Here is a 15857-nt window from a genome sequence, read left to right as displayed (position 1 = left end):
GCTCCCATGCTTGTGTGGTAAGCATTTTACCAACTGAGCTATTGCCCTGGCCCCCAAATTTTGGATTTTGCCCAATTACATCATCCTCCATTAAAAATAGCAAGCAAATTAACATTATGAAACTACTACCTTCATTGAGATTTACTATGCTTATCTTTAGAGCTTGAAAGATTCTTAGATATTCAGTAGAACGAAGCAGTACTGGCTTGCTTATTGGCTATGTATTTATCTTATGTATATGTGTGTGTGGGGGGGGTGCTTACCAGTGTGCACACGGTGAAGGTTAGAGGTTTATGTTGGGTGTCTTCATCTATTGCTCTCTACCACATTTTCGGGGACAGGGTCTCTCACTGAGCCTGGACTTTGCTATTTCTGTTAACCTGAAATTGTCTTGTCTCTTCCACTTCAAGCAGAGGTTAAAATGTGCATTGGCCTGCTTGACTTTTCTATGTGGGTACTGGGGATCTGAATATAGATAAAAGCAAGCATTTATCCATTGAGCCATCTCCCCAGTCCTACTGGCTATGTATTTAAAGCATGAATTTCAGAGATGTCATTAAAGTAACATGTATCCTCCCACTTCCAAATTTCTTGTTTTGTGTACATGTGTATATCACAAGAGTTTTCTCCAATCCTTGGCTCTTAAAAACCAGTGTTATATAAAGTGGTAACTATAGCTCCCCAGAGCCTGAGCTTTTTAGAGCTGAGCCATGTGTTATGATAAACAACCCCTGAAGTGCCTATCTTGCTTCTGGCAAGGATATTCATGAAGTTGTGAGTCTTCAAAACTCCCACAGCAAAGAATTTGGGCAAAGAAAAAACATTTTCATGTCTTGGCATGAAAATAAGAAAGGCCCACTAACAACCCAAATTACATATGTAGAAAGGATATGGGGGCGACCTGACTCAGAGCTGGATTTAAATACCAGGAGTTGGGTTTAAGACCCCCAAAGGAGGTAGGGAAAAGTATTTTTAAAAATCTTTTGTTCTCATTAAAATTTTATCTGTGTGTGGGTGAACCAAGGGCCCTGTGCAAGCTAAGCACACCCTCTTGCACTGAGCCACACCCTCAGTCCTAGCAAAAGCATTAATTGCATTAACTGACCACACTTTGCAATGCTCTTATACCCTGTTAATTTCTGACCCTCAACCCTACAGCACAAAGCCATTGTTGCTCGGCCTCACGTGCTTAGAGCTGGAGCTTCCCGTGAGATAACGTAGTACACAAAGGTGTATTCAGAATTAGCAAGACCAGTTTTCTTGAACCTCTGAATTTAAGCTATTTGCCACATTATTATTTGTAGCTGTATGTCTTTAATTACTCCTGAGAACTGCTTTGCTGGGGGCTTGGACCCCACACACTTAGATTTTGCCAGTAGTGGATATAAGACATTGCCCTAGTTTTAGAAAAATCCTCCCCCACCCCCTTTAAAACAAGGACACTGGAATACTACTTAGTGTCTTCACAGAAAGACTACTTGACAAATTCCCTTTAGAAATACATGCTAGAGAAAGGTTTGGTCCCCCTGGTGAACAATTCCTCAAAATTACACAAGAATTCTGTGACCGGTTGTTTTCTTTTTCTGGGCCAGGCTGGTAAGCAGTTCAAAAGTAAGTTTAATTGTTTTTACTCTTCTCAATCAAAATTTATTGCTATTGCCTCTTCTTTTACCTTTGGTTTTTGCTTCATTTTAGTTCCTAAAATCATTCTCACAATCTTTTTTCTGGGGTGGGTGGCATATTAAAAAGGTACACATAATTCAGGGCTTAAAAACATGTCTCCTGAGTCTTGTGTTTTCAAATGGACTGCAGTCTCCTGAGAGAAAGATCCTTTCCCACTTCTCCATTGTTTATTTATTTGAAGACAGAAAGGACAAGAAAGTAAATGACAGAAAATCAAGGGCTGAGGGTTTGCCTGGAAAATTCCCAGCAATAAAAAAACTGACAAAATACCGCTTGCTGAAACGTATCCTGCAGACAATCAAGATTTCCATGCTCAAAGATCTCTCCTCAATGTTCAGGTGGAATATGAAATTATAAACACACCCCCAGGTGCTGCCTTCATCACTGGTACATGGAAAGCAGATGCGCTTACATCAAATCAGAGGCCAGAGGGCAGAGCTTTTGAAAGGAGCTAGATTAATATTCAGGAAGGGACCTAGAGGAGTTCCCCATCCTGGCTGGTTGCTAACCACATCCCCAAATCTTTACTAAGAGCTTTGTATTTGTTTAAAGTTGGCCACAGCTATTAATCAGAAAATAATTAGTTCAGTAGTCGGAAGATTATCCATTAGGTAGAAATAAAGGGTCTTGGGACTTTTTCCACTTGAATGAATCATTTGTGTGTGTGCATTTGGTTCTGAGGAAGAAAGATCTACTGCTTCCTAATTCTATGCATTTTAAAAGGCAGGATAATACATACTGGCTTCAGTAAACAGCAGGTACTGATACATGTTAAATGATTATTTTAAGCAAAAGACCCCCGAGGGAGCTTAGAAGAGAGAGATCACCTGCTGGGAGCTAGAGGCCTGAGTTCCATCTTTGCACAGGCGTTGTCTGGTGCACAGAACAGTGTGCTACTTGACACTCAGCACCCCATTCATTCTCTACCTTCTCCCCACATGGGAAGGTTCATGTTGTAAATAGCATCTGTTGCTCTTGCTGTCTTGTGAGCCTGGGAACCACAGGTGGGAAACAGAAACAGAACATGAAATTCTCTCTACTCTTCCATCTCTGGCTCCAGAGCCCTCAGGGCAAACACCAGCCCAGGTTCTTGCTTTTGTTCACCTTTTGTTTGGTCTTTGAACTAGGCCTACACACTTCTAAGTGGACCCCTGTTAAGGTATTTTCCCTTGAACCATTTGGGGCAGATTTATTTAGCCAGGTATCACATGATAAAATGGTGACCAGCTTTAGCAAACTGGAGTACCAAGGTTGAATTCCAAACCCCAGGGATTCCATCAGACATATGTAAATTCTTTCTAGCATCTAGGTATGTGGGAAGAGAAACAGGGAACATTAACTGGTACCAACACACCTGGGCTTCAGTGGACTGCTGCCTTATCTGCTAAGAAGTGCAAGATCAACGGCACTTGTACAGTCAATTTTATCTGTCAAAGATTTAAGTGTACTAAAGCTCTTGGGGTAAAGAGCTTTGCTTGCTTATAATTCAACCAAAAAAATTAATGTAAGCATTTTTTATTGTGGTGGTTTTTTAAATAACATTTTGACAAAAGGGGATGAGACTCCACAATGGTGCCATGAGGCTGGAGTCCAGGCTTCATTCTGTTGGCAGAACGATCCTCAGGACCCTGCCAGGAGCTAGGAATGTAAATAATTACAGGAGGAGAAAATGGACGGAGAATGGAAGCTTAATGAGGAGAGAGGGCTAGCGTGTGAAATGACATCCCAGTCTTTCATATTTATATTATATGTATATATATAAAATATTACATCCAAGTATGACAGTCATTTGTACCATATCCCAGGGTGACCCGCATCCAGGCAAGGTAAAGGCAAGGGGTAGGCATGGAAGGGGGCGGTGGAAGTAGGGGGGCTGTGGACTCAGAAAAGCTGCAGGAGCTTCAGCGACTGCAAAAGGGCCCCTGGTTCTGCGGACGCCAGGTACTGACAGCAAAGCCAGTCCTCCAACTCCACACCCCGCCTTCGGTCCACAGCTTTCTCTGCAAACTTCATCATCATTAGGGCCCGCTTCATGTCGATCCAGTTGTGCAGCGTGCTGCACAGTGCCTCCTCTGAGATGCTTGGCTGCTCCACCAGCTCCCGTCGGGGTCCCCACAGCAAGCACTGCAGCACCCTCTTGGCCTCTCCGATGCGTATGCGTTTGATGGGGTCGGCCTCGAGCAGCAGGTGGGCCAGCTGCTGCAGGCCGGGAGAGTAGAGAGACAAGGTGGGCAGTGGCGGTAGGTCCTCCCGCCGGTAATCTTGCTCCCGCAGCTGTGCCCGCACCTCGAATGGGTTGGGTTGGTGGAGCAGCTCATAGATGAGGATGCCTGTCTGGAACTCATCAAACTTGCGGTACTGGGAGGCAGACACGATCTCGGGAGCTAGCCGGGCCTGGCTCTTCTTCTGCTGCAGGTTGGTGGTGCTGCCTGGCTTCTGCTTGGCTTTGAGGAAGTTGCTGATGATGAGCCTGGGAAGTTGCTTCTCACCAGGCCTTCCCTGACAGGTAAGGGCAGCTGGGGGCAGGCCAGAGGGGCACCAAGATGTGCTGGTGGTGATGGCTGGGGCTGTAGAGGAGGGCCCGGGGGAGCCCTGGGGGCTGCAGTGCGCCAGAAGCAGGTTCTCCAGGCACAGGTCCCGGTGGATGATGCCGTGCTCCTTCAGATGCTCAAGCCCATTGCAGAGCTGCAGAAGCAGGAAACACACCCTCCGCTCATAAACCTCAGGCTCCGCCCGATGGGTAGCCACCGAATCCCGCACAAAGTCCGAGGCTGTCTGGTGCGGCACCTCTCGGGTGATGACCACCACACAGTCCTGCTCCTGGGCAGGGGGATGTGGGGGTGGGGCAGGCAGAGGATCCTTGACGGAGGTGTCAGTGGAGGTGAGCATGCTGGAGGGCACTGAGGCAACGAAGTGGCCGCAGTCTTGCTGAATGTTAAAGTGCACCGGCACAGAGGGGCTGCAGTAGGAGGCTGTTTTGGGTTCAGGGGTTTTGCAGATCTGTGGAGAGGAGAATGGAGGTTAGCAGTGGAATCCATGGTTCTGTTGAAAGTTGTTGGGGCATTTGACATCCATGTGCCAAAAGGTAAACTTAACCCCTTACCTCACACATACAGAAAACTCACTCAAAGAAGATCACAGAGATTTCAGAGTGAGTGCTAAAACAAATTTTAGGAAAAAAACCAAAAACCTCGAAGATGCAATCTTCGAGATCAAGGCTTGGGCAGCAGTTTTGGGTGGTCCACAAAAGAATTCATAAACTTAACTTCATATTTCCAAACTTTGGTGCTTTGAGAGATACTTTTAAGAAACTAACAGACCGGGACAAAGTATTTGCCAAAAAAATCTGACAAATGAATTATATCTAGGATTAAAAACATTTTTCTTATAACTCACTATCATAAAAATGAAGTTAGCCAAAATATGGGCAGAAGATCTAAAATGACAAAACCCTAAAGGACAAAAGTGGTCCGTAAGCAAATGAAAAGATGTTTAACATGTATGTCACATATAACCTTTGCATTAATTAAGAAATGGGAATCATACTATAATGAACTCTTAGTTCATTTATTGGAATGGCTTTAATAAAAGGCACTAACAAGCACGTGTGTTAATGCAGAGGGATGGAAGCTCACATAGTGCTGATGCTGTCAAATGGTGATGCTTTCAAATGGATGTCAAATGGTGCAGCCTCTTTGGAATACACTTTGGCAGCTTCTTGAAGTTAAACATAAAATTACCATTTGACCCTGTGAGACTGGAGTCCCCACATAGCAAGCAATAAGCAGTGTGGTACAAGAGGAAGACAGCTGTGTCCACAGTTTGACCTAGATGAATTTTGATAAAGCTGGGCAGTTTCTACAGACCTCCATCTCACCCCCTACTCCTTACACTTGAAGCAGGAGCTATCTGACAGCTGGGGTGCTTCACTGTGGGGATGCTCCTTCCTAGGGAATTTCAAGGACAAAGGCAGTTCCCACACCTTTAAGATGCTGTTCTCTTAGGCTGATCTAGCTCCTAGACCTAGGTAAATAATCCTGCTCTCTGAAATGACCTGAAGGAGATTGCTCTGTGTGGAAGTCCACTCCTCCAAGCAAGAGTCACAACAGCTGGAAAAAAAAACAGCTAGCTTTCCAGGGAATCCTGAGCCACAGGGCCCGAGGGCATCTTCTGAAGCACAGACAGGAATAAACAAGATGGATAATCTCCGGCTCTGCATTAGGGACAGTGCCTGGGGAACTCCACACAGCTGCCTCTTTCTTTCTACCTCTTCTGCTCAAGACATCAGTCACCAGAGAAAGGCTAATCATCTTCATCTAGAGCAACCCAACTGGAGAGTCTGGAGCTACTTCCAAAGGCCCTCTAGGGCCTCAGTTTCTTGTAACTACACTGGAAGGGACTGAAGAAGATGGCTAATGTATCTGTCTCTGTCTTTCTCCTGCCCAGGCTTCCAAGGAACAAGGGGAAGAAGGCACTTCCCATCTACCAATTACAAAATCCCAGCTAGGGAATGGTTACAGCAGTGTTTTAGGAAACACCACAATGTTTTTAGTGATGCTTTCAGTTCTGTTGTAAGTGCCTTTCACAATGATATTTATATTGCACTTATACAAACTTTGCAACATGTAACCCAGTATCAAAGAGTTCAGCTTCTAAGAAGTTCTAAAAGCTAACTGGGGTGGGAGGGGGAGTGGGTAACACATTCATTTAGTAATCTTTCTATTTCTCAATCAGAATAAAAGGGAAGTGCATCTACCCCCAGACATTGCTTCCTATTGTACTAATGAGTTTGATTTAGAATCCCTGTGTAAAAAATGCTATTTCCGGTTCTTATTATACCATGCTCAGCAGTACTCAGTTTTTAAATGGTAGTCAGTCTTCTGGAACACCTATACTTTTAAATGATTTAAATTTATTATTTTGTGTGTGTGTGTGTGTTTGATGTGTGTGAATGAGTGGGGGCCCAGGTACAGGAGCTCCACTGTGGCCTCCTTACCGGAAGCCAGCACACACTGGATTCCTGCACCTGTGAGGTACTGCAACTACATAGCTTTCACACGATACCACCTTAAATCTCATCAAGCTCAAAATGGTAGCTGCTCTAACAGAGGGAAATGTGAGGTTTTAAGAGGTTAACTTATTTCCTCTACTAGACACCTGGAAAGTGCTCTTCATGTTAAAAGCACAGGCTTTGGTATGGAACAAGACTTGAGTTTAAGTATCAACTTGGTACCCTTTGGCAAGGTACATCTTTTTATTTAAGGTAGTTATGTTCTATTAAGAAGATTAAAATACTGAATTAGCAAATACTGAACCAGTGCTCCAAGGGGAAATATAGAGGAAGGTTTCTGTGACTCTGGTCACAATATTTTTAAACAGTTGATCGCTACATGACTTTGTTTTATGCACATTTCTGTTCAGAGAGGCCTTATTTAATATCTACTGTTGACACTGAGCTCACAACCGAAACACCATAATCCATGTTTTCTCTGTAAGGCCCATCTCGGGCTTCCTGAGCTTACAAAGACTAAAAGTACATTAGCAGTACACTCAGGGGCAATTTTAAACACCAAACTCATTAACAGCAACAAAAAGCACAAAAACTGAGAAAAAGCGAGGCACCAAATACACTACAAAAGAACACGTGCTTCTTTTCTAGTGAGAGCTGAAAGGAGAGGTAAATTGTCTCGTGACTGACTATCAGCTGGGAACATGCACACCAGGCGACTCACGTTCTTCCCAGTGGGCACATGCCCACAAAGGACAGGAAAGCTCTTTGAATTACAAATAAATCTGTGGTTACAAATAAATTTTGGTGAGCAGATTATTTTACAAATATGGAACCAACAATACTGAGGATCCTTCTTTATCTAGAAGCCTGTTTTCTCTGTGCTTTAATTGGGGCAGTGGTGGCTCCTAAGGATTTGTTAAAATGATGCAGGTACAAGCCAGGCCTGGCGCATGGTGAGTCTGCAATGAAGGGGTTGCTATGGTGACTGCTCTTGCCTTTTTGTCTGTAGCCATGTGGTGGTGCTGAGCTAGCTACTCAGAGCAGTTTGCAAAGTCTGTGCAACCCCTAACAGCACAGCTGCCAGGGCCTGGGACGTGTTTCCAAGGCTGCCTTTCCTCCAGGGTATGAAAGGCCTGGGCCCAGCAAACACTGGGGCCCAGGGCCTCAGTGGAGTGGCTGACATTTTGCACAGAGATGTAAATGAAGGAGCTGGGTAAATGGTAACTGGGCTGGATGCTTTTCAAAATCAGTGAGCAGGCTCTCTGGGAAGGCCACAGCACAGCCACCTCATCCACTGGAGAGAGCTGCAGGGGGGGAGCAAGCTACCCAGCCCCCTCCCTGCCCTGGGAGCCCGGGGTGGAACATCTTGAGACTATACTACAGCGTGGGAGGCAGAGCAAGGAAGAGAGGTGGTAATGGTAGTAGTCCCACCTCCCTTCTCTGCCACCCACCACATCTTGGGGGGATATGCCCTCAGTTCTAGTGCTAGAACTTTACATAGGCTAGCTTAGCTAGTCTCAAATTTCAAACTTAGCTTAGCTCAAATTTCAAACTTTCTACAGAGTCAAGTCTCATTCTAAACTTCAGAGCCAGAACCTAATTCATGGTTGAAAAATCTGGACTGTCATATCTGCTAAGTAAAAAAGGCCCAGGGGCTCAGCACAGTTCCTAATTATAAACTGAAGTTCTACATGGTTGAGAAATGGCCTTGAAATGCATGTAAGCTATTGATTCTTTTCTTTCTGCCACATATTCATGGAGTCTGGCTGTAAGGACCAGCTTTATATCTCAGTGCTGCAGGTCACGGAGCCCGTGGTTGGGGATTCTGGCATCCGGATAGAACAGGTACCCGTCAGCTATAGTTCACTGGGACTCTGCTGCAAGGCTGCATCTGATTTCGGTGCTGGCTCCCTGTTTAACATGTACAGATAAAATAAGCCTGGGGACACACAGGCAGCTGCTGGGAAGGAGCCCAGCCCCCCTCTTGAGGGCTCTCAGATGACTGTGTTCCATCTAGACAGGAGCACTAATGAACTGCAGTGGCAACATGTGCCAAATGAAGCTCACAGCATCCCCCTGCCCCATCACTAGGCCAGGCACATTTGCAAATTAACAGTCTTTCCCAGATTGTGGTATCATGAGTATTTGATGCTATTCTCCAAATTCCTTTTCTCATGAGGTTCAGAGATAGTCCTTGAACTACCATGTCTCCAGGAAGGTCAAATAGAAGCTTCTTGGGATTCTCTTCTTTGGAGATCAAGACATCTTCTGGTTTGTGCTGGCCTAAACTCCTAATATGATAAAGAGTAACGTTTGCTTCTAGCATCCTCTGGGAAAGCTGTACTTCTTTGCTTAGTGTACTTGAGAATATTGTTAACTTGACATTATATGAGGCCCCAGATTCCAAGCTGAACAGCACAATCACTTGCAGGTATGAAAAAGAACCTTCTGTCACAAAGCTTGAACTCAACAGCCAGCCTAGCAATCCTATACCAGGGCCAGCCCCTTGGTCCTGTTCATATAACTCTGTCTCTTTCTTTGAACAAAGTCTCTTCCACCAGAGATTATTTATTTCTTGAGATTGAACAGGATATTAAAGTTGAGAACCAAGAGGCAAGATCAGAGTGACAGAAGCTCGTGAGCATAGGCCAGGTTCAAGGTAAAGACGGAGGATGAGTCACCAGGTCACATTCTTACATTCACTGCGGTGAGTAAAAGAACATCTAAATGCACCTCTGTCTTCTCAATCCTAAATGCTCCTCCATCCTCTCCATCCTAAATGCCCCTACCCTCTCCATTCTAAACAAACTTCCATCTTCTCCATTTCAGGGAGCCCAAATAACCCAAGCTCTGGGTTCATATGGCAACTCCAGGCATTCAGTTAATCTTGTTCAGCTCACTGGAAGGTTCAATCACTTTTTCCTCTTCATATGGTGCCTGATTTAAAATGGTTCCATGTGTGTCTTTTCTGCTTTATGACAGTGTAAAAGCAATATGAATTCAGTAGAAGCTACTACTAAGTAAAAAATACTTCTAATTTTGATCTTTCCCTGGGCTGTCAATATACAATATGAGCCTCTCTTGGGATGCTGGGCAGGTGCAGCAAGGAACACTCCTAGTCACAATGGAAGGCAATGGAGACTCCATACTGGGGTGAGCTGCTAAGCCGGGAGACTAAGGTGGGGTAGATATATTCAAAGCATTTTTGACTCCTCATATTTTCAACTTGTAATGTATATTTTGGAACATAGCCTCATCTAAAGCCAAGAAGTAAATGAACTAGATACAGTCTATCCTAAGAGGAAAAAAAGCAACCGGCTCTTTTCTTCTTTTAACTCTGGCTGGGGGAGGGACAGGGAAGTTTCACTTACCCAGAAGCTTTCTGGATTCAAATCAGAAAATGGCAATAAAGTCCAAGCAGTAATGTTACAGAATCTCACTTCTTCCTCCCTCTTTCCCCTCTCCCTCCCTTACTTTTATACTAGTGATTAAACAGAGGGCCTCACATATACTAAGCAAGTTCTTCACTACTGAAGTGACAACCCCAGATCTCTTTTTATTTTTCATTTTAAGACAGGGTGCTGCTAAATTATCCAGCTTGGACTTGAACTCATTGTATAGTCCAGGCAGGCCTTGAACTTTAGATTCCCCCTGCCTTAAGTCTCCTGAGTAGCTGTGCCAAAAGGCCTGCAGGGTTTCCTTGCCCCTAGGGTACTCTCTTGATCAAAGTCTTTTGGGATCCTGGTTTCTCTACAACCACCAGGATCTTTCTAGTAGCTGCACTACCATTTGAACAGAGTATGTAACAGAGCATGTTACTGTAGACAGCCCCATGAACATACCTATCAGGGCTCCCAATATACAATTTCTGGTGGTGTCACAAATTTCTTCAAAGAAAAACCTCAAAATAAAATTCACTGCAATGACGTAAGTAACTAACACATCAGCCAAGACTCTAATAGTAACAGTAAATACTGAACCAGTCACTTACATTGTTCGAGATGATGTCTACGTCTAATGCTCTTGAAGAACAGTATTAACTGTCCATTTATTTTACTAGGTTATAAACTCCATAAAGAATCTCATGTTCACACCTATATCTTCAGATCTTTACAAAGTATATAACATGGGATAGACACTCAGTACAAACCTGCTGGATACTTGAGCAAACTCTGCTGCATTCAAAGCTAGAGGTTTTCCTGTCGCAATTGGACCATATACGTGAGAGCACAGACCACATCTTACACTCATGCTATGAATCTCATCACCATTTTCTGGGCCAGGCAGAGAGTGAACACACTGAGCACCAAGTACAAAAGGAAGCTTGGGAACCAGCCACTTCTGGAAGCCTGGAGAGGCGGAATGATGTGCTCATGTTGGGATCAGCTAGTTACACCAGAGAAAGGCAGGAGGGGGTGATACCTACCTTCACAGCATAGGTGCTGCCTGGGTCTTCAGAACAGGTGGCACAGTAGTAAATGGCATCCCCTGAGTCACAGCAGGCCTTGTTGCAAGTCAGCTTAAAGAGTGACCAGTTATTTTCATTGAAATGCAACTCCTTTTTCTGGCGGCCCATAAAGAGATCTTCGCACTTGATCACGAGACGGGCTAGGGACTGTGTGTAGAGGCCCCCCAGCTTGGCATAGGTGCCTTCTTTGCTACTGATGCTGCTCAGTAGGCTGTGCAGCTGAAGCTGGGTGCTGTTGGAGGAGGCCTGGCTGGACACACTCAGCTGGGAGGATGAGGTGGAGGCAGCTGCTCTGCACTGGAGACTGGGACTCCCGCAGCCACCTTTGCTGCCCACCAACCCCAGGGCTGGGGTCCAGGAGACACTGCCTTTAAAAGCTTTCTCCAGAGGCTCAGAAGAGAAGGCATGGTGGGAGTGGTTCCCAGAGTTCAAGGAATAGCTAAAGGGAGACTCATCGTGAACACAGACATTGGTCTCTGAGTGGCTTAGGTTCAGCTTAGGACTTGCTGTTCGTGGCTTGGGAGAACCTTGGGTCCAGAAAAAGCCATCGGGTGAAGAGGCTGCACGACTCACTATCTTTTTCTGGGGCAGGGGAGGAGGCTGTGTAGGACCACTGGGGGACACATCTTCCGTAGAGCCAGAAAGCAAAGGGACAGGAGCAAAGAGCTGCTTTCCACTGATGCTGGGCGAGTGGGTAGGCTCATAGGAAGGACCTGAAAAAGAAGCAGAAACCATCAGGCTAGGGAGAAGCCATCCAGGCCCAGGTCCTGCAGGATCTTCTTTTGTCTGGTCAAAGCAATTCACTTTGTTTACTTTCTATTTCTTGAGATGATATATGCAGAGGGGACAGAATGCAAAATGCATGGAAGATATACCTTGATATTTAAGTCTTCCTTGTACTCTTTCTCTTTAGCACTTAGTCCTTTTCATCAGAGGACATTAGTGCCAGCAATTTCTCATGCACTGTTCCAATAACCTAAATAAGCATGCATGCATAAGCACACGTGTATGTGCACTCCCACACAAATGTACATGCAAGGGAGCAAATAGTGTCCATTCTTTGGAATACTGATTTTCTTTTGCATCTTGGAGAGAGTTCCTATCAAGTGTACAGATTGATCTACTGCATTCTTCCAAACAGCCATAATATATTACCCTATGCAAGCACCATAATTAACTGGTCCTCTCTCGATGGACACTTAGGTGGTTCTAATTGTTTTGCAAACAATGCTGTAGCAGAAATAGTAAACTTGATCATGGTGTATGGCTTGAATGCATTGTTTAAAAAGGCAGGTTTAAGAAGGTATAATTTACTAAAGTAAAATCTCTCTCCCGTGGACTTCGGTGTCTGTGGTGTGTGTGTGTGTACATGTCTGGACAGGAACACACGTGTGTGCATGCACGTAGAAGCCAAAGATCAACAACCTTGGGTGTCATTTCTCAGGTGCTGCCCACCCTGTTTTTCGAACCAGTGTTTCTCTGACCTGAGGCTCACCCACTAGGCTAGATGGGATGGACAGTGAGCTTCAGGGACCAGCTGTCCTCTCTTTCCAGCACTGGGATCATAGGAAGTGCCAGAGCATCTGTCATTATTATTTTTACGTGGGTTCTGGGACTCAGATCTTCATGCTTGCAAAGCATGGCAAGCACTATTGACTTTATCTTCCCAGTTCAAATCCCCCCTAGTTAGTGTGCAGTTCTTTGAGTTTTCACAAATATCTTGCTGACCCCAGAGAAAGGCAGGTCTACAGTCATTTTAGAAAGCAGGGGTGGAGGTGGAAGTAGCTCAGTTGGTAGAGTGCTTGCTGGCTGGTTCCCCTGCATGGCATAAACAGGTTGTGTTGGCACAAACCTGGAACCCCAGCACTCAAGCACATAGTTCAGAAGTTCAAGATCATCTTTAGCTACATAGTGAGTTCAAGGCTAGCCTGGGCTACATGAGACCCCATCTCAAGACAAAAAACCAAAACCACACACAGTGACCCCAAGGGAGGTTCACTGCCCTCCTTGCCCCCTTTCAGCCCACAGTAGCATTTGATCCTGCTTCCTGGTTTATCACCTACTTTATCAAGATCACAGCAGTTGTCCTTCCCACTGGCCCTGCTTAGCGTGCGTGCATGCGTGTGTGTGTGTGTGTGTGTGTGTGTGTGTGTGTGTGTAGTGTCCAGCGTCCAGCAAGACTGAATGAGTGATTTATGTCTCTTCCAGGAGGACTCAAGTTAATAATAACTCAAGCAGTAGTGTCAGGGTGGGGACTAATAGTCTTTGCATGTCTATGAATTTTCTCTCATAATCACAGCAGAGGATGTTGAACAAAACAGCCAGTGTGAGGCAGGGAGACCCTCACTGGAAACGAGCTTCAGCAGGCTGTACAATCCTGGAGTTCTCAGTCTCCGGTCCCATGCTCCCCAAGAACATGTCTCTGCTCCCACCCACTGGGCCAAGAATGGTGACAAAGGCTACAGATGATTCACTTCCTCTCTCTTTCTAGCAGAAATGGTAGAGAAAGGAGAATTGCTTCCTCAGGCCCAGGCTAAAAAGGCCAGAGGCAAACACCTGCCTATGAGGCTCTCCAGGCCCATACAGCTATGAGTTCCCAGGTTTAGTAGCAAGAAGATGCCTTTGACACATACCTTTCCCAAACATTTTGCCTTCTGGGTATCAGAAACTGCCACCACAGAGGTATGGGAGTCTTGATTCATTATCACTGGGCCAGAAGATGGAAGTGGGGGTTGGATGTGGAGTAAAATCTGAATTCTGGGTTGGTGCTTAAATCTGCACCTCCATGAACAGGGGCTCCTTTCTCATCCCTAGTTCAAGATAGCAATGGGGCTGGTAGCAAGTCAGTGTCTTGGTGCCTTTTGCTGATTTCTCCACACTGGTTGGTTCTGTCCCCTAGTCTTTAAGGTCAGCTCTCTGGATGTCACCAACATGCCCCTTTCTGCTTCCATTTGGACTTGAGGGCAAAGGGTGGGAGTAAACCACACCAGCTGAGTTTCCTCATTCAAAACAGGTCTGGATTGCATCCTTTGGAGGGTTCCTCCTCCTCTAATGGTCTATAATTTGAGCCACTCTCCATTTCAACCTTTCAGAACATGCATTTAGTCTGAAAGCAGCTGGGAGACCCCTAGATAACCTCTGGGCAGATGGTTATCTTGCTTCTGTGGATCCTCTCTCTACCTCTAGTTCCTATATGGGCAGCCAGTGAACTTTCCAATATGGAAGGATCAAGGGACTCCTTTTAAAAACTAATCCATCACACATGCCCTTATTCCCTAGGTCACGAGAATCAAAATGCCAATAACAGACTGCCCAGAACCAATGGCACTCCCTTTTCTTTATCTTATACAGTACTCTTCTGTGGGAACTGTGCTGGTGAGCAGCTTTGATGGGATCCAAACCCCACAGCTGCCTGAGTGAATCTGGCAAGGAGTACTAGGTGTTCAAAGGCAGATGTGGCTCCAAGGATCAGCATGTGAACTAGTCAAATAATCTTTATTCTTATATGCTGTGAGTTTGTGGCATGATATGAGAGGAGGGCACTGTATTCAAAATGTCCCCTCATCAGGCATGTGCCCAAGAAGACAGAAAAGCGTGAAGTTGCACAGACCTTTGTGATGGGCAGCTCACCTAAAATGTGGGCTTTATACATCCAACTGGGCATTAAGCCTCAAAGCCCATGTTTAAAAAGTGTGGTGGGTTTGATCCTTAGAACCTATGTAAATTAGCCAGGCACCTTGGTGAAAGCTTGTAATCCCATTGTTGGCTGAGGAAGGGCTAAGATAGGCAGCTCTCTAAGGTTTGCTGGCTAGACAGGCTACTTGGTAAGTTTCAGGTTAATGAGATCCTGTCAAAAAAAAAAAAAAAAAAAGGTTGGCTTACACTGAGGCTTTTCTCTGACCTCTATACACACTTGCATACACACCTGCACACACAAACAAAACTGTCTAGATCTGTGACAGGCACATCACCTTTCATCCTGAGGCAATTCTCTGAACTTCTGGATCCTTGAAGCAACCAGGTATGGAAACACAGCTGGTGAGAACATCCTATGATGAACTCCAGACACCTCAGGGTCCTGTACTTTCTCCAGTTTAATATTCTTTGGTACTTTGAAATGGATGCTAACATGTGAGACTCTAGATGATGCTGTGATTTTTGCACTATGTGGCAAGCAGTCACTCCAGGATTAGAGGCCCTGGCTCTGCATCTTCTTGATTCTTCTTTGGAGACTTCTTTTCATCAACACACCTCCAGATTCTGCATTGCCTAATTTACCATTTGCAGGACTTGCTGCATTTTGCATTCAGTAAAGCCCAAAAGAAGAGAGAACAAACACACCCCGACACCCAATATAGTTTCAAAATTCACAGGTGAGCCACTGACCCAGGAAAATCTGCCTAAAAAAAAAATCCTGAATGACTTTGGTCAATAGCCAGAAAGACTCAAATTCAATGGTACGTGAAACGAATTTTACTGATTCTTGGTTGTATGTTGGTGCTAGGCCATTGTCTCTAAATTCTGGTTTACAGTAAAGGGTAGAAAGAACTAAGAAACTTCTGGAAACTATATCTATATCACTGGTGTGTGTGTGTGTGTGTGTGTGTGTGTGTGTGTGTGTGTGTGTGTGTGTTTGGGGCGCGGGAGATAGTATCTGAGTTTTGTGCTATCTCTCTCACGTGGCGATACACACCG

General features: G+C 45.1%; 1 protein-coding gene across 1 annotated transcript in view; it reads right to left on the bottom strand.

Moving 5' to 3' along the window:
* Window positions 1-3223: 3223 nt before the first annotated feature.
* The window catches only part of Prag1 (PEAK1 related, kinase-activating pseudokinase 1), a 58912-nt gene continuing 46278 nt past the window's right edge, over window positions 3224-15857 (bottom strand). Inside the window, exons 5-6 of the mRNA XM_008846059.3 lie at window positions 11121-11875; window positions 3224-4683 (exon numbers count right to left, since the gene is read on the bottom strand). Of these exons, the coding sequence (XP_008844281.1) occupies window positions 3565-4683; window positions 11121-11875 (1874 nt within the window). The 3' untranslated portion in view covers window positions 3224-3564. The remainder of the gene's footprint in view (window positions 4684-11120; window positions 11876-15857) is intronic.

This window comes from Nannospalax galili, unplaced genomic scaffold (genome assembly GCF_000622305.1).
Source record: "Nannospalax galili isolate Female #2095 unplaced genomic scaffold, S.galili_v1.0 scaffold1282, whole genome shotgun sequence".
Classification (NCBI taxonomy): Eukaryota; Metazoa; Chordata; class Mammalia; order Rodentia; family Spalacidae; genus Nannospalax; species Nannospalax galili.
This window is presented reverse-complemented; position numbering and strand designations above follow the sequence as displayed.